Source organism: Pinus tabuliformis, chromosome 4_2, assembly GCF_031772625.1.
Source record: "Pinus tabuliformis cultivar Carrire ecotype Pingquan chromosome 4_2, CPIR1, whole genome shotgun sequence".
NCBI lineage: Eukaryota > Viridiplantae > Streptophyta > Pinopsida > Pinales > Pinaceae > Pinus > Pinus tabuliformis.
The window spans coordinates 596,590,736-596,609,559 of record NC_142304.1 but is presented as its reverse complement, the minus strand read 5'-3'; the positions used below and the strand labels follow the sequence as shown (position 1 = coordinate 596,609,559).

The 18,824-nt window shown below is 40.0% G+C and overlaps 1 protein-coding gene across 2 annotated transcripts in view; it reads left to right on the top strand.

Annotated features, from left to right (window-relative positions):
- LOC149170708 (rhodanese-like domain protein) overlaps positions 1 to 18,824 on the top strand; it is a 292,286-nt gene that overhangs the window by 146,709 nt on the left and 126,753 nt on the right. Inside the window, exons 3-5 of one of the 2 annotated variants that reach the window (XM_089423995.1) lie at positions 13,593 to 13,698; positions 13,829 to 14,105; positions 14,895 to 14,976. In XM_089423995.1, the coding sequence (XP_089280121.1) occupies positions 13,593 to 13,698; positions 13,829 to 14,105; positions 14,895 to 14,976 (465 nt within the window). The remainder of the gene's footprint in view (positions 1 to 13,592; positions 13,699 to 13,828; positions 14,106 to 14,894; positions 14,977 to 18,824) is intronic. The other variant, XM_089423996.1, reaches the window with a different exon arrangement.

Here is an 18,824-nt window from a genome sequence, read left to right as displayed (position 1 = left end):
CCAATCCATGATCGCTTTTACCTTCTCAGGATCTACTGAGATTCCTTCACCTGATATGATGTGACCCAAATAATGAATCTTTTCCTGAAAGAAGGAACACTTGGACAGTTTTCCATATAACTGACGTTCTCTAAGGCAGGCCAATACTAGCCACAAATGCTCCTTATGCTCTTCTTCATTCTTGGAATAGATGAGAATATCATCTAAAAAGACTTGTACAAATTTATCAAGATACTGACGGAAAACGCTGTTCATAAGATTCATGAATACGGCTGGCGCATTTGTTAACCCAAATGGTACCACAGTAAATTCATAGTGCCCAAAACGTGTCCGGAATGCTGTCTTAGAGATATCATTTTCAGAAATCCTTAGCTGATGATATCCTGGTCGAAGATCAATTTTTGAGAAGACAGAAGCTCCTTTCATTTGATCGAAAAGATCATCGATCCGCGGCATAGGGTATTGATTCTTTACTGTAGCGCGATTCAAGTCCCGATAGTCTATGCATAATCTTAAGGATCCATCTTTCTTCTTCACAAAAATTACAGGAGCGCCCCAAGGTGAGGTACTGGGTCGAATAAGCCCTATATCGAGTAGTTCCTTCAACTGGATTTGCAATTCCTGAAGTTCTGGAGCTGTCATTCTATAAGGCGTTTTAGAGATCGGTTGGGTACCTGGCTTTAATTCAATAGTGAGATCCACTTCTCTTACCGGGGTAATCCTGGTAGTTCCTTTGGAAATACATCCGGGAACTCGGCTAACACCGGATATTGTTCTAAGGACGGTCCCTTTTCCTGGCTTACTTCGTGAATTGCATAAGCCTGACAACCCTTTCTTAAACAACGCTTCACCTGCATTGCCGAAATGTAGCGTAAGGAAATTTCTCTCTTGATTCCTTGAATTTGGATTACTTCTCCCTCATCATTTAAGCCCAAAATCCTTTTTCCATAACAATCTACCCACGCTTGGTGAGCTTCCAGCCAATCCATACCTATGATAAGATCATACGTCCCTAGGGCGGTAACGTACACTTTTAGTTTAGTCGAACAGACCCCTAGGTCAATTTTGCATTGATCCACACTCAAGCCCACGGTTTGGAGTTCTCCTGAGGCCATTTCCACTTGGTGGAAATCATTTTGTCTACGAGCTGCCAGCCCACATTTGTTTAATGCATATGACGAAATGAAACTATCTGTGGCACCAGTATCAAATAAGATTTTGAGTTTTACACCATTGATAATACCTGAAGATTCCACTACAGTGGATTGATGGGCTGCTTGGTCGTGGTTGACTACTGCATGAATCCTATGATTACTCCGCTTGGCTGATATCGGCTCCCTCCCCGTGCTTTGCAATATGTCCGATGACGCTTCTGGGCAGTTACGCTGGAAATGCGGGCCCCCACATCCCCAACAATTGAGCTGCGCTGATCCTCTTGAGTCGAGGTGTGAATTTCTAGAGAACGAGCCGCGTCCTCCCATGTTGGTTCCTCTCGCACCCCTTCCTCTACCGGTAGTCCCTCGCGATGCCCATGGTCTGGTGCTGGACGATTCTGCAGCTATAGTGTTTACCGCCATGGGAACTCTTGTCCCCATACTTGGGGTAAACCTGTTACCGTAAGGTGGCCTCGAGCTACCTCCTCTGAAAACGTTCCGGGGAGCCTTCCCTGGAAACCCAGATTGAAAAGGCCCTGCTGGCCCCATATCCTTTTTGATCCCAAGGTGCTCTTCTGCATAACGGCTACATTCGACTGCCTCGGCTACAGATGATGGTTTCCACATACTTACCAAGGCTCTGATGCGAGGGTTTAACCCAAATATGAAGCGTTCAGCTTGACGTTCATCAGAGTCTAAGTAGGGAATGTATTTTACCAGCTCCATAAACCTTATTTCGTACTCTTCCACCGTTTTACTCCCCTGAATAAGTGTATGAAAGGCTCTGGCTTGCTGCTGTTGAAAATATGGAGGTAAATACTTCGCGCGGAACCTTTCCTCAAACAGATCCCAAGGAACGTTGTCTGAAGTAAGGTGTAGCTGCTTTTCCAGGTTTCCCCACCAAATCAGGGCACTTTCCTTTAGTTGAAACACGGCAATTTTTGTTTTTGCTGAAGGCGAATATTCTCTTAACCTAAAGCACCGGTTCATCCCCTCCAACCATGCCTCAGCGCGTTCACCAGCTCGACCTCCCGAAAATTCTGGGAGTCTAATTTTCTGAAGCTCTCTAGAGATGTCTTCTCTCGATCCTCTGGGCTCCAAATTATGTGGTTCCGCTGAACTGGTGGCTACATGCTGAGATTCCTCTCTGTTTTTAGCCTTAGTTGATTCCTTTAATGTTTCCAACAAGGCCTCCAAAGAGTTCATTATCACAGCCAACTCTGGCGCTTGAGCGTTTGATGTTGACGGCTGCCTTGGTGGTGACGAGGGTGAGGGGGATGGTGATGGCGACGGTGGCGGCATTAATGGTGATGATGCTGCCTGGTCACGTCGTCGTCGCTCATACGTCTTTACCATAGTAATGGTCCCTGAACACAAATAAAATGTATATATATATAAAAAAAATATTTGAGGCGAACAACCAAATTTTAACACACCAATTTCTTTGCATCTTCACATTTAAAACGGGTATAGTTTTGCTATTTTTACCCGCTAGGCGGATCTTACTGGTACCGAGGTCAAGGAGGGTGGCCACGCGACCTCCTTGTCCTAATGCAGGGTTTTTCTAAAAATGAATAATGCAGAAGTGTATGGTTATTAGCCCCTAAGGTAAGACATCCAAGGTTTATTTACCTAATAACATCCCCAGAACGAAAACGTTAGCTTTTCGTTTACAATGTACATCGGTAACATAACTGTCCTACCTCAACCTGACTATAACATTTAAGGGGGTCATCTGTATCCATACCCTGAATAAATTACAAGGGTATGTATTAAACATGGACCACTATTATAACATATAGTCTTTTAATGGCTACTAATATGCATACTCAATTTAATTGTTAAAATTAATTTATTTAAGTATATGGCACTCTTAGCATTACACAGTCACAATCTCTGCATGATTGTGACCTCATAGCTATACATTTTGGCATTCTAGACACAGTCAAGATCTTGGTAAAATAGCAGTCATGATCTTGTTCTTTTATGAAGGCAAAGTCCTGATCCCTATCTCGGTGTAGCTATCATAAAGACCACATTTGTTATGATCTCAATCAAGGTACAGCAATGGTGACCTTAATGAAGGTACAACAGGGATGACTTCAGTGAAGGTGCAGCAGTGGTGTAACTGTGATGTGCTTCCTGGATTACTGCTATGTGCTTCCTTATAGGATAAGGAGATATGGTGCGTAGACAGTAAGGTGCTCTGTGATGGAAACTGACTTGTAAGAGGAGTTTTAGATTTATTTAAAAGTTCTAACTGTCTTTCATAAAAAGAACGAATAATCTAGGGCGTGCAGTTAAGGAGTTAACAACATTTCTCCTTGATGGAGAGCATAGGCAGTGAACCTTTAAACAGAGAACAGCTGCTTGCTGGCGAGCATTGTTTCTTTCTTTGAGCAGAGGATATGATTTGTGGATAGTTTATTTCTTTTGGTTAGAGTTTTGCTAAGCAGACTACACACTAACGCATTTACACATTCATTTAATCTCTTCTTCTTGGGTTTCTTGTAGTAGTTTAATTATGAATATGCATTCTAGGTTTTGTATGATTGTCTAGAATCTAAATGTGCAGGCAGGTCTGCATCTTGTATCAATTTCTCTATATATCACTTACTTATCTGAAGTCTCTGTGTGCATGATGTACATCTTTATACACCATACCTAAGGAAGATTCTTCCTGTATTGTTATTTTTAGAATTACTAGAATTGCAAATATTCTTCATCTTTGAGAAGTTTGAGAATATGTTGTAGGAAATATTGGATATAGACTTTATTGATTTGAGTTTCTAGGGAGTAATGCTGAGATAAAAAAAAAACAAAATTTGCAGAATGAATGTCTGCCTTAGCCCATTGACAAGAGTTTGGGTATTAGCTGTTATGCGGCTAAGAAAATGCAAATGAAAATTATGTTGAAGTTTGAGAATGTGTAATTTGTGTTATGCAAAAATAAGTTATTGGATTGGCTCACTAGATGGTTGAGACCGTAATTGTCAGTTTTGGAGAGAAGAAACCGTGCTGGACTCGACACAGGCACAGTTCATTCTTTAAAGCGTGCAAAACGTAGTGGTCTTAGGATACAAACTCAGCGTACAGTGACAATTTTGATATCGTCTTCATGGGCTCTGAAAGCAAGGGTTTATGGCTGAGAAACTAGTCTTCGGAGATTTTTTTTTTCACATAAGAAATAGAACCGAACGCCAAATTCGATCAAAAGTTCGATGTTAATGCTCCATGTAGAGAAAATCTGTGCATAAAAGGACTGATGCTTTGCAATAATTAAAGAGTTCGTAACATTTCGGTCAAACTTGTAGGTGTAAGTCTTGAAGGCTATATTATCTAATCAATTGAAAATCTGCGATTCTAGGATTTCATAGCCAGATTCTGGGCAAAATGGTCACGAAAGATGACTGTAAAAAGTCGAAATCGTTGCGTGTTTAGACTTACGCGTAGAAGAAACGGTTAGGCATTCAATTGCCAGATTAGTTTGTTAAAGCAAAGACAAATGGACATTCCTGGGTGTCATCTCGTTGAATTTACACCAGCAATCAGACACACGACGGTATCCCGTTCGAAATACGGGTTTTGAAACCCGTCAGACGCAGAAATACGGTTTTTGAAACCCAACGCTGTTGTTAATTATTCAATTAGACCGGCGTTCGACTCCCGCAGACGCAACCATGGCCTTCTACGAACGCTGGTTTCTGAGCTTCCGTAATGGCTGCTTCTTCTTCGAATTTTGGACGCCCGAAGCCCGTTTTGATGGTAGCGCAATCTGAACCGATGGCTGTGTTATGAACAGTGATAGAGAACAACCTGAAATTGTCAGATTGCCCAGAAACAGGTAGCTAACAGAGAGGCGAATTTCAGACATACGGGTTTGTGAGGACCGTGATGAGAAATTGCAAGGTTTTTGAGATTTTAGGAGCGTGTGTTTACAGGTGTAGGCCAATAAGGTGCCGCAGAGTTTAAAACTTGGCTCTGATACCATGTGTAGTACCCTACTTTCTTATTACAGCAACCATAGAAATAACCATAAAATTCAAAAACAGTAATGCATAGAACTGAAATCTGCACCTACCTGTACTGCTGGCTGACCTCCGGTGCTGCTGCTGGCTGATTTGGTCCAATTTCGGGATGGCCAATACCACCCTACCAGACAGAGCAACCTGGTTGCTCAATCCAGAGAAGCTCTCCACAGAGGCTCTCTGTCCCTCCGTGCCCAGAACTCAGATCACTCAAGACTCTCCACTGCAAGGTTACTTCTCCTGGTTTTTGCTGATCAATCCTCAATCCTCCTCCGGTTTTTCCCTCCCTTGCTCCCGGGTCAGGCTGCTGCTATAAATATCCCCCCCTGCCTGGCGGTGGCCGCCCTCCCACTTGCAGCCACCGCCCTTCAGCATTGAAGTCTCTCTGCGATATTTCTTGCAATCAATTTTCAGTAGGTAGGGTAGTCTTTATTAGTTCAGATATTTTGTTATACGACCCATTATATGTGATATATATATATTTTGATTGATATCCCTGTTGGCACGTTATGGCATAAGTTCATAACTTTAGCTTATATATATATATGCATGACTTTTCTTTAATACATGGTATAACTTTAATGATATTTCTCATAACATTTTATTTAATATATTTTATAAATATTAAATGTTTTTATAACATTTTATCAAGTATATGCTATAAATATTTAATGATGCATATATATACTTATAACATTTAAAAATATGTTATAATCATTTAATGATATATATATTTTATTTAAATGATATTTGTAAAGTCTAACTATATATCATAAAATTTAATGTATATATATATATATAGATATATATTCATATATTATAAAGTTTAACATTTTTATTAATGGGTCAATTAGATGGGTTGTTACACTCTTGGTGTGTTCTCCAACTGACTCTCAAGCCTCCTCTTATACTTTTCTCGTTGGTCCATCAACGGCCGAGATTAAATCTCTAATCAACGACTAAGATTAGATTTGGCTTGATCCATGACTTTTGGACCATTCTAACTCAGTTTTATATTAATTCACATTTTATTGTTCCTAAGTTTAGACTTAGGAACTCCATTAAAAATATTAATTATTTTAATATCTCCCAAACTTGTTAGATTCTGCCCAAACCATTTCTAGGTTTTGGAGATCTCATCTGCTATAGCCTCTCCACCAATTTTCATGGCTAGAGCACATCCGATGCTATCCCAAATCAACAGAAACTGGACCAGTCATAATGCAATAATGATTTTGTTCAAATAAACACTATTTCAAAAATAATCTTAAATTATAGCTCCTTAAGACTGAGAATGTCTAATTTTCTTTTGTCTATACCGAGACTATAACAAAACAATATTGTAGATTCGCTGCTAATATAGAGCAAAACAAAACTATAACTTCTATTCATTTCTAACTTGAAGGGGAGTGCTGCTGAGTTGTTGCTATCTGGTCTTCTTCATCATTTGTTTCAGGGAAATATAGGTTGGCTATTTTCTTAGCCAACTTTGAGACTTTCTGAACCAACTTCTGGACTTGTAGATGGAGTGCATCAGTACACAACAAAATTGCTTGCTGAGCCTTGCTTCATTCTACTAGTACTTTCCCCATTATTGCTTTTATCTGCTAGTGAACATCTCTTGCTTGGAAGTATTGAATCTTCCCCTGTTGATGCCTGTGTTGGGCATCCATTGACCAACATTTTCGATGACCTCCTCATCCTGCATGAACTGCCTTTCAACTTGTGCCTCTTCATTTTCCATATGAATCTAGTTCGAGTTTCCTTTGTTGTCTATTGAATATTCGTAGTACATGGCTAGAGAGTTTTCTGCACTGACTTGAGCTATTGTGTGAAGGTGACTCATATGACCACCTTTGGATTGATTGTATTGCCTTCTTCTGTCTGGTGGCAACGTTGCAGCTATAGTGACGAGTGGGACTATGGCTAGCAGTGAAGAAGAACATTGAGGCAAGCAGAAAACAATAGAGTGAGAGGTTCAAGAGGCTAGTAAAGAAGTAATATAAAAGGATTGAGAAACTGGTTGCAGGCTAGGATGAAAAACTTTAGAAAGAAGGATATGAAAAGGGTATCCTAGCTATTGAGAGGGAACGGGGAGCAAAAGAAGAATAGGCAAAGGGAGTAACATAAAGAGATAGCCTTGCCCGAAGAGTGAGGAAAAGGGCCAACGACAAAGAGCAAGAAAACACACACAAAAGAGTTGAATTTTAAAGCCGGGTGGAAGCTCGGAGTGGAGGAAAAGGAGACAAAGAGACCCGAAAAAATGTTATAGAAATATTAATTTGGAGCCATCCACTAACATAGAAAATGATCCATATATAGACTAATGCCCAATATGATTTGATAAAGTGCTTACCCCTTTAGGCTTTGATAACATTTGGTCTGTTCTGTTGTGGTAGTGAATCAAGTGTCCCTCCTTTGTTCTTCATGATACGTAGGCGCGAGGCTCGAGTACCAAGAGAATTATGGCTCAGATAGCATAGGAGTTGTTGGCACTGTCGTGGGGGGTGCGATATCAAAGTCCTTAATTCCCAAGCATGCTACATGCAGGCCAAACCGATAGACTTGTTAATTTATGAACCTAGCACCTGGCAATTAGTTCCTAGTAGGTTTTATGTCTACTAAATAAAAGAACAACTGAGTTCTTAACATAAACAAAAAGTTGTTCAACGGAAACACATTAAATTAACCAATCTCACATAGGCATGCACATACAAATTTCTGCCTAATCACAACTCTGCATTTTATTAACCAAAGCTTACTTGGGCTCCCTTACTGGGAAAATGGCTCAATCTGAGGAAAATATGTACAACAATTTGGATCTAATACAATTGAACAAGCCCTAGACTTTGCTGATCTAGATCTCCTTGCTACCACCTTTGCACCTTCCTTGGACTTGCACACTTGTGTAGAATTCCTTCCCCACCCACCATTGAAATGCCTCTCTCAATGCCTTGTGCTCCTGTGTGTTGTTGTGTCTTCTCCCTTTTCCTAGCCCTTGTTTTATAAGATTGGTTTATTTGGCTTGCTATATCTCAAGCCCTAGATCAATTGTGCCATAATAAGGCCTTACTAGAGGATGCAAGTTGCCTTTATTCACTTGATTGAGCCTTGTACTTAAGAAGAACCATCCCCTATAAGCCTCTCTTGTCGCATTGATCCTTGAACCTAGCATACCACTCATAAGTGACTTATCTAGAAGGAAGCCTCCCATTGGTGAAAATCCATAAAGAGGAGGAGGTAGTGGCTTTGGTGATAGTGGGCCACACCTCATTGTTGTCCCTTAGTCTAGTTTTTGCTTTGTCGGATACCCCCTTACAAGGCTTGCTAGATTTCGAGGCAACACCTCCCAAATGTTTGTCTATAAAGGCTTAAAAAATGAAAAAAATAGAAAGCAAAAATAATAAAACAAAAACAATGTATCAAAAAACCCTACCTCACTTGCATTTTTATTTACCTTTTATTCACATTCACTCAATGCTCATTATATTTTCATTGTTCATTGGGCATTGATAATTTTCGGTTTTAACTTTTGAGTCTTGATTGTAGATACTGATGATCTCAAACCAAGTCTTAGACTTGTTACTATTTTTCAATGTGGAAAAAGTCGAAGTCGGGATTAAATCGACAAGGGTCCAAAAGTTGAAAAACTCGTTAAAGTTGGGAGTTTTTTGAAAAAGTCTGCAAAAAAAAAAAAAAACACAAAAATATTCTTTTTATTTTTTAATTTTTTTTAACATCTAGAGTATCCACAACATCAAATAAATGCATTTCCACATAAACATGTAAAGAAAGCTAATATATAATATGTATATGAAGTCTAGTGCTACATCACATATCAAAATAGTGAATCAACTCCTGAATCTTGAGTCCTGTTTGAGTCTCAACTCTCAAGAGTCAAAATATCAACAAAAAATATAATAAATGTATATCATGAGTCATCTAAAAGTCATAAAGTAATCAGTCACTGAGATCCTCTTCCCCTTTTACGGGAATAGGGAATGGCTTTGCCTTTTCCTCTAGAGGAAGAAGGCCCAACCCCTGGAAATACAAATGGAGTCAGTTGTCCTCTAGAAGCCGATAAAAGAGGTGGCCTCTGTCCTATGCTGCTGCTGCCCATCCTAGATGGTGTCACCTCCTCCTCATCATCCTCATCCAGCTCTGCCTCCTGACCCTGATGTTTCTCCTCCTCCTCTACCTCTAGCTCTCCTTCCCCTGCAATTGCTACGTCCTCTAGATCCACACCTAACCAATCCGGGATCGAGTCCATGGTCGGCCTCTCAGTCTCGACCCTCCATGCAGTAGTGGTATCAATATTGTCCAATGAGATGGCTTCCACATCAGGAGGTTTCTGAAGTTGTCTCACCCACAATCGAAGATTGTAGTAGACGTAGACCATGTCATTGAGGTGTTGGGACTCCAATCTGTATTAGGGTCATAGATTGTAAATTAATACTCAGAAAATTTAAATATTAAAAATAATCAAATGAATTCAAAAAATTTAATATGAATTTTTTTTACCTGTTGTGCTTTTTGCTGTGTATTTTGTCAAATACACTCCGGTTGCACTCACACCCAGAGGAACTGCATATTTGGCTGAGCACTTGAACGACAAGCTTTTGGAGATGGGGTATTCTGCCACCATAACTTGTCCACCAAGCATCTACAAGTTAAAAGAAAAATGAGAAACATAAAAAAACATTGAAATTCTAAACTTGAAAGTTTGAAACAAACTGAAGCTTAGCTGGCATTTTGGTTGTCCTATTCTTAATAGCCATGGTAAAACCATATGTGCCACCTCCCATCCTATATACCTCCATTTCTTTAGAAATATCTTCACGTTCTTGCTCAGATGACACCATTCTCTCAACACAAGTGAAGAATCCATTCATCACCTTGGCATCAAATCTGAAACCACAGGCGTAAGCAAATGTGGGGTTGAGGTAGATACCTGCAGCATGAATGGGGCAATGGAGGGTATTGTTTTATCGCTCATCAATCACTCTCCATATGACTTGTTGCTTCTCTAACCCCTCATCTCCCTTATCTTCATAATAAGCATGAATGGCTTCTTTGGCCCTATCCATGGCCTCATACAAGTAGCCCATTACGGGCTTGTCTCCATCAACCAAACGAAGAACCCTTACCAAAGGTTCTGAAATGGCACACACCTCGTCTACTCCTGCCCAAAAGCTCTGATCATATGAAACTAGTCTACATATGCCCTCTCCTTCTAGTTTGCAATTAATAGATAAAGCACGCCAATCCGGTGAAAGAAACATGCTCTTCACATCCCACATAGAATTCAACAGAGACTGAAGAGATATGAAAGTAGTGGCAAATCGTGTAATGACAGGACACACCAACTCTTTGTTTTTGGTGAATTTTCTCATCAAGCTAAGCACAAATGCATGATTATATATAAATTTTGTTATGCTCCTGGATGATTCAACAATATCCCTCACAATAGGAATCTTACCTATATCCTCCAACATCAAGTCAATGCAATTAGCAGCACAAGGTGTCCAAAACTAGTTAGGATACCTCTCCATAAGCAACTTGCCCGCTGCAACATAATTTGCAGCATTGTCTGTTATGACTTGGACAACATTGCTTGGGCCTACTTCCTAAATGAAGATGTCCAACAACTCACATAATGTACGTGCATCTTTAATGTGTGCAGATGTATCAACAAATTTTATAACCATTGCCCCCTTGGGAAAACTAACGAAGAAGTTAAGAAGGGTTCTACCCTTCTTGTCAATCCAACCATCTGACATGACTGTGCATCCAGTTTGTTCCCATGATGCCCTAAACTCCTCCAATCTAGAAGTGCAATCTGTCTTTTCATCTTGAAGAAGAGGCCCTCTCAATTCTGCAAAGGTTGGGGATTTGTACCCCGGGCCAATGACAACAACAACAACATCAAACATAGGTTTGTAGAATGGGTTTGTCTTGGCAATGTTGAAAGGAACATCATTCCATAGGAGACACTTACTAACCAACCTGTCAGCTTTTGCTTTTTCCTTTTTTTTAAGCGCTGATTTGATGCCAGGTTGTGCACCAGGTGTGGTTCTAGGAACAAAAAGGATGAGATAGATGAGGGGTTGGGACATATGGGTGAGGGAGGTGATGTTGAAGAAGCACTGCCATTCTCAATCCCCCCCACTCTTGAGGCTCCTACAAGTTGGAATTTTAGTGCTACCTTGGTGTCTTTTCCCTCCTCTTTATCCATCAACGATTGAATGGCCCGTCAGATGATTTCTGGAGATGTATTTGGGCAAAGGTCAACATTTTGCCCCGGAATTTGCCCCAAATGGAATTTTAATCTGTTGATACTTCCTGACATATGCTTGCCACACAACTTGCAAGTCAAATACATTCTATTGATCCCCCCAGATTCGGGTATAGTATCAGGTTCACCATATTCCCACATAGCGTCCAAAAGCCTTGGCATTTTGTTTTAAACTTTGAACTTGAATTTAAACCTGGGCACAAAAAAAAAATTGAAACAAATTAAAAATTTCCCATCACATAAGAAGCAAACACAAATGCAATAGTTGATTTTAGATTTTAAATGCCTCTTCTCAGTCACTTGAAAACACTCAGATTCAGTAAACAAGGGTTTGAATTTTTGTCATTTTATTCTTGAAAGTTGAAGTTTTGCTTCAATCTAGATTCTAAACAATGTTTCCCTTTCAAAATTCTAGGCAAAAATAAGATATAAACAAACTAATAGAATTATAGAGAATTATAGAAAGATTTAAGAAGCCATTTGTGTAAAAAAACTAAGAGAGAAATTAAAATACATACCTGGCAGCAGCAATTCGGCACTTTGAATCTCTCACGTTGAGCAGTGGACAAATCTCCAAATCCCCACCACAAAACTAACAAATCTTCTCCTCTAGGGCAATGGCAAACAGCTATGAATCTCCACAGCGCCGAATGGGAGAAAAAACAGCAGCAAATGATATTATTTTCGGCCTCTTTATCCATGGCCTGGGAGGACGGCCGACTTTTTGGGTCGACTCCCGATAAAATCGGGCATAAAACGATTTAATTGCGATTTTTTTCGGGACTGAAAAAGTCTGCAAAAAATCGGCCGATTAAATCGTTTTGCTGAAAAAATCGCCATTTTGGGATTTAATCCCGATTTTTTGCAGACTTTTTCCACACTAAATTTTTTTACACAAATGGCTTCTTAAATCTTTCTATATTTTGACTTCGAGTAATTTCAGTTTACCATTTTAGACTTTAGTATCTGCTATTTTCTTAGTACTAATTAGATTCTAGAATGATGATTTTAAATAAATGTATTATGTTTCATTTATGTTTTATGAATCAATGTATTTCATTACTGAATTTGAATATAAATCATGTTTATATCATTTACAAATTTGAATTTAGTACTATTTTACTGTTTACTATTTACATTGCACAATGATGAATTTGCATAGGATGAATTGTTATCGTTGGGATTTTACCATTATTATTATTATTTTTATATTTTTAGGGATGGGGACCCCTATGTTAGGGATTTACTGTTTACTATTTACATTGCTTAATCATGAATTTGCATAGTATGAATTGTTATTGTTGGGATTTTATCATTATTATTTTTATTTTAATATTTTTAGGGATGGGGACCCCTATGCTAGGAACTCCCACGTCTCCCTAATTCCCCTGAATTTCCCCAAAAATCAGGGTTTCTTCTTCATGTCCCCTATGTGCATCTTCCCACCTCCGCGCTCCCTGTCCCGGAAACTTGGTTGAATATTGGAATTATACACAAAGTAGCTGTGCTACTCAGGAGAGGAGTGTAATGGTTTTTCAGCCTCCCATGGTCTGCGACTCTGTGATGATCAATCCAATTTCTACTTGTTTTTTCTGAGGGCACAGGTCCGTAAACCTGCAAATCAAACAATAGAATCTGTTTAAATAGATCTTCTATGATCCTTCCCTGATTGATATTAATAGTCAGTTTGGATTTGCACTGCTCCAAGCCTCCAAACAGCATGCCCTTGGGAAAAATTCCTGCTGGTCATTTCAGGGATCCTATTAGGGCATTCTTAAAGGGTGAGCCAGGGGTTGGACGACTCTGGCCATCTCAGACATAGTAACAGATTCTATCAGAGCTATGAGTGACACTACTGACTCCTGGGAATAGATCCCAAAGGATGACCAATGAAGCCCTACATGCTATAATCTGCTCGGGCTATCCTCTGCTCCCAATCACTGAACAGACAATTGCTATTCCAGTAACAGTTTTTTTTGGAGTAAAAATGGTTTATTTGTAATTTGGAGGCAGTACTTTATTGTAGTTTCTGTCATGATTATATAAAATCTGATTTCATCCATATACATCCTTCACCTGTTTCTCAGCCAATAGGGCCTTTTTCATGTTGTGCAGGAGGTAGTAACTCTTCATTCTCATCCATCTGTTACATCACCTTCAATTTCAAATGCTGGAAAACACCTCTCTGCTACTGAGTTTCATTCAGTTCTCCAAACGACTGGTAAAGTACTAAAGACCTGGTACTCGGATCAAATACTTGCTTTTCAAATAGTTTTGAAGACATTTGTTTTAACTATTCGGTAAGTTAACTATGACTTGCAAAATAATGAGCATGTTGCTTTGTGAATCAGTAGGAGGGAAGTCTCTGGAAGATAGTAATCTTGATGGATTAGATTTGGATACTTCACTTGAACCTCTGGCTTTGCAATCTGAATGCGAATTTGGGGATGATCAACACCATGGAAAAGTTGTACTTCTGGATGCTAGAAATACTTATGAAACTAGAATCGGCAAATTTCTACCACCAAAAGGGATTCAAACTTTGGAGCCAAATATCAGGCAGTACAGTGATTTGCCTGCTTGGATAGATAGACATGCAGATGAGCTACGTGGCAACCATATTCTAATGTAATAATGGACCTTTTCTGTTCTTTGTTGGAGAAAGTGATGTGTTATATTATGCTTTTCTCTGATTACATTGTGCATGAAGTGCAGGTGCACTTAGAGGTTCACATAACTGCGATTGGGTTATTTTTATGTTTTTCAGTCATATGGAACATTGGAACTTTTAAAATTCTCCTTTTGCTATTGAACTATGGCCAACATCTGCATTCAAATTGCTGTGTCATTTTATTGGTTCTTTTTCTATTCCCTTGTAAAGGTGCCTTTTTTTTGGTAAATGTGCATCTCTTTTCTGCATTTAAATATCAGTGTAATGCCTATCAGCAACCTATCCTGGTAATAAGCATCTGCTAAACTAGCATTCTGTCTTTGGCCTTTATTAACATTTTCAATATTATATCTGACTTGCTTTTTGATTGAGCTGGGTTGACGTAATGGTTTACAAAGTGTAGTTTTCCTTAAGTGTGCGAGGCTTCCATCATTCTTGCACTCAGCTCATCATTGGCACTAGAGCCTTGGCCACCTGTGCTTAGTGATGGTGAATCTGGCCCAGGCCATTACACTCAGAGAGTTCAGCTATTATCTTCCTACTTTTTTTGTCTATTCTGGTGAAACTTTCTATAATAGGGAAAACCATGTTTCCGGCCTGTATTGACACTACGAAGTATGTTGTGCTTTGAGATCCTGGTCTGAGGAAGAGTTTGCTGTCTATTAATGTAATGGTTTAGTTTAACTTATGATGTATAGCCAGGCCAACTTTATGATAATTATGCTTGAACATGATCTTGGCAACAGGTATTGCACAGGAGGAGTTCGGTGTGAGATGGCCTCAGCATATATCAGAATGAAAGGTTCAGGTTATGAAAATGTTTACCAGGTATGGTGGGCTCCTTGTCTATGATCTTTATTTTTCTTTTGGTTGGAAGGAAACTCTAGAATGTATGATATAATAACTTTTCATTGGTCATCTCATAGTTCATCTTTGGTTTCTTTATCATGGTTGTCTCGAACCAGAATTTTGAGGTAGTTCTAATGTGTAACCTCTTAGGCAAAGTTTGAAAGCCGAGTAAAACAAGATGTATTTCCTTTTACTATTTATCCTTGCAATTGTATCCTTACAACACCGTAGATGCATTTTGCAAAAATCTAGTGCTTTCAGCATACATTACTAGAAAGATATTTGCTGTGAAGGCTCGTGAAATATATTGATACTGAACTTTACTTGTAATATCACGTGTTAAAATTCTCTAAGCCAAACTATCAGATTAATGTGCCAGTAAATTTTTATACCCAGATTTTATTTTTACTGAAAACCCAGAATTTAAATCTGAAATGTACGCACAGTTAACACAGCTGAGCTTCTAAAAATTTATTCACACCAAAAACAGAAATTTAAATGCCCAATTTTTACACAGCTATTTACCCTGGAAAACCATAGTGTGGGGAAAAACCATCAAAGGGATTTTATTAGGTTTTACGAAATTATTACAGTATCAGTACCAGAGATATTACAACCAATCAACAACCCCAGAAATTAGTCCCTCTTCTGCTTGGTACGCACTGAAGCACAACCTCTTTCCACAGCAGCGTACTACCCCTTTCCATGGCCCAGGACTCAGCCTCTTCAGCAGAAAACTCGGCCTCTTTTCCAGTTCACTGAGCCTAGAGTATGGCTCCTCTTCAGCTAGACAGTTCAGACAAAGATCGTGAACAAGTGGCTGGAGGGATACTTGCGTAACTATGTGACCGGGCAGTAGAGAGCATGGTTGAAGTGGCTGTACCTCGGGGAGTACTGCTACAACACCCCGTACCATATCTCCATATATATGATGCCTTTCCATGCTCTTTACGAGTATGATGCACTAACATTTGCTGATGTGATCTTTGGAGACAGCAAGGCCCTAGGGGCAAAGGATTGGGTGCAGGAAAGTCAAAATATCCTTAGAGCTCTTAAGGATAATTTACAGACTGCCCAAAACCAGCAAAAATTGTATGCAGACAGGGGTCAAGTGGAGAGGCAGTTTGAGGTGGGTGACTTGGTATTCTTGAGGTTGCAGCCCTATAAGCAGTCCACGCTCAAGCAGAAGGGAGCAGAAAATCTCAAGCTCCTTTTCTACGGGCCATACAGGCCCTAGGGCGACCAGGAGGGTAGGTGAGGTAGCGTATGAGCTGGAGCTTCGAATTGGGAGCAAAGTGCACAACCTCTTCCATGTTTCTTTCCTGAAGAAGGCTCTAGGACAACATGTGATAGCCACCACAGAGTTACCCCCTCTAGATGATGAGGGGCATTTGGTTTTGACACCAAAGACCATCTTGCAGGAGAGGGAAAGGAGGCTCAGGAGTAGAATTATCAAAGAGTACCTGGTGAGATGGAAGGATTCACTGGAAGAGGATGCCACGTGGGAAGGAGAACAGATTTTGTGGCATCCGACACTTCAGTTGCTTGAGGACAAGCAACATTTGGGAGGGGAGGATTGTCATATCCCCAATAATTAAATTTAGTTTAAGGAGTATCCCCAATTTTGCAGTTTTGTTTCCTACTCAATTATTTTGGCGCTTGGACTTAAAAGTTTGGGTTAGAAGGCTTGGGAATTAAATTTTGCAAAGGAAAAGAAGGCAACTTAGGAAAAGTGGGTCAAAAATTAAAAGGGTGAGTTGTGGGGGCCACACAAAAAGGGAAATCGAACCCTTAGGAGGAATTCGACCCACATGGAGGGAAAACACTCAAGGGGGCTCGATTTGGTGGGGACCACAAGAGGAAGAGGAGAGAAGCTACAAAAAGCAAAGGCAAGCTCATTTTGGGGTTCCTTGTTCATTCATCTAACTTGAGAGTTTGCTTGTGCTGATAGCCAAGTCAACTAGTGCTTTGAGCATAGGGATTTCCAAGGGGAAATTCCAGCCTCTCTTTCGGTGGACTTTGAGTGCCACCCTAAGAGAGAATTTTTGAACTTAGTGGGAAGGAGTTTCGTTGGAGTTCGTGGCACAGTTCAACTCTTTCTTCAGCCAGTTTGAACTTCCAGAAGGACGCAGGGGCAAAAGTCGTACCGCTGAGTTGGGGGAGTTTCAAGGGGTATTTTGGCTGGAGGATTTAGGAGAAATTTCACTAAGGGTGGGCCAGCATTTGTGGATAATTTCAAGGCTGGAAGTTGCTGCTCCTGAGAGAGCTAAACTCACCATTTTAGGGCCTGCGTAGTAGTGTTGCTGGGCAGAATTTGTGGGGTTGGATTCACCTCACTTGTGCTGGGTTTTGGAAGGAAATTCACTCAATTCTTCTAGAGGGAATTTCCATGGCAATCCTACAGCTGATTGATGAGGGATAAGTGACATATTCAACAGTTGAGGTTTGTGGGGGATGCAAAATCTACCATGGAGGGCGTAGCACTTGGTTTGGGTAATTTTGGAGGTTGGAATTAGCCCAAATCCTTTCTGGGTTTTGCTAGATTGACCTCAAGGAGCATACATCTAATTTTGCAGAACTTTTGCGGTGTTTTAGGCCTTCAAATCTCAGTTCACCTATAGCCGCAGTGCATAAATTTTTGGGTGAAACACAAAACTTGGAGGAGCCATCTTGGGTGGAGATTTCCAGTGATTCTCACCTAGGTATTTGCTTGCTTTCCATGCCAAGCCTAGGTGCACACTTTCCATTCTCCATTGTAATAAGATTCCATGGTTTCTTAACAAAATGGTTCAGGATCATTGTTGCTACCCTATGGAGTTTTAATTTGTTGTTTCATGTGTTATTTCCAGAATTTTATGGTTGTTCTTATGCTGTAGCTAGTGCATGTCTTTGGTATTTCACTGCAAATTTATATTAGGAATATTACACACTCTCTCTTGACTGGTTTTGACTTGGCATTTATTGAAGTCAAAGGTTGATATTTTTACTGGAATATTCTGATGTACAATTTGATAAATTGAACTCTCTCTCTCATAAGGAAAGATTACCGGGATTTCCCCCTTGTGGGGTTTTGTCCCAAGAAATTTGGTGCCTCTTGTTTCATTGTTCTCACCATGATCTTGTTAAAATTGGCAAGTAGGGCCAAACTCCACATGGGTCATCTTATTTATGACAACTGATATTTTTATTAGATTCCTCTCTCGGAGAGGTGTAGGATTGATCTAAAGATCATCCGATTCTGACATGTACAAATGAAGATATGAATTTATTTATATTATGGACAAATTGTCAAGGTTGGCCAGCAAGCAAAACATGCACACAAGCCCCCAATTCATCCTCAACGTTGCATATAAAAAGGAGACCTCAAGTCATTTTCGCCATCATCTCATGACACATCTCTCTCTCCTCTTGTGATTGGGCACACTATCCGAGGTAGTCTTTTGTCTCTCCACACGTGTGAACTAGGGTCTCTGTTTACTGCGTTGACCGAGCTATTGGGAGGCTGTTTGATTGCATTGACTTGATGCGTTGACCTGTTTTGACTTCGGTTTGGGTGAGGAATCTCTTTCTAAGCAGGCCGCAATTTTGGGCACAAAAATCGAGGAGTTTTGACTAGTGTTGACTATGGTTAGGGCTGACCGCATGTTGACTATTTGACCAGACTTTGACTGGGCAAAATTCGACTGTTTTGAGAGCTGTTTCATCTCGCTGTTTTGAGGCCAAAGTTGACTGAAGCTGACCGAATCTTTGAGGGTCAAATCTGCCTTGTTGACCAGCGTTGACTTTTCTTGTTAGGGCTCTTTTGTTGCTGTTATAAATTATCACGT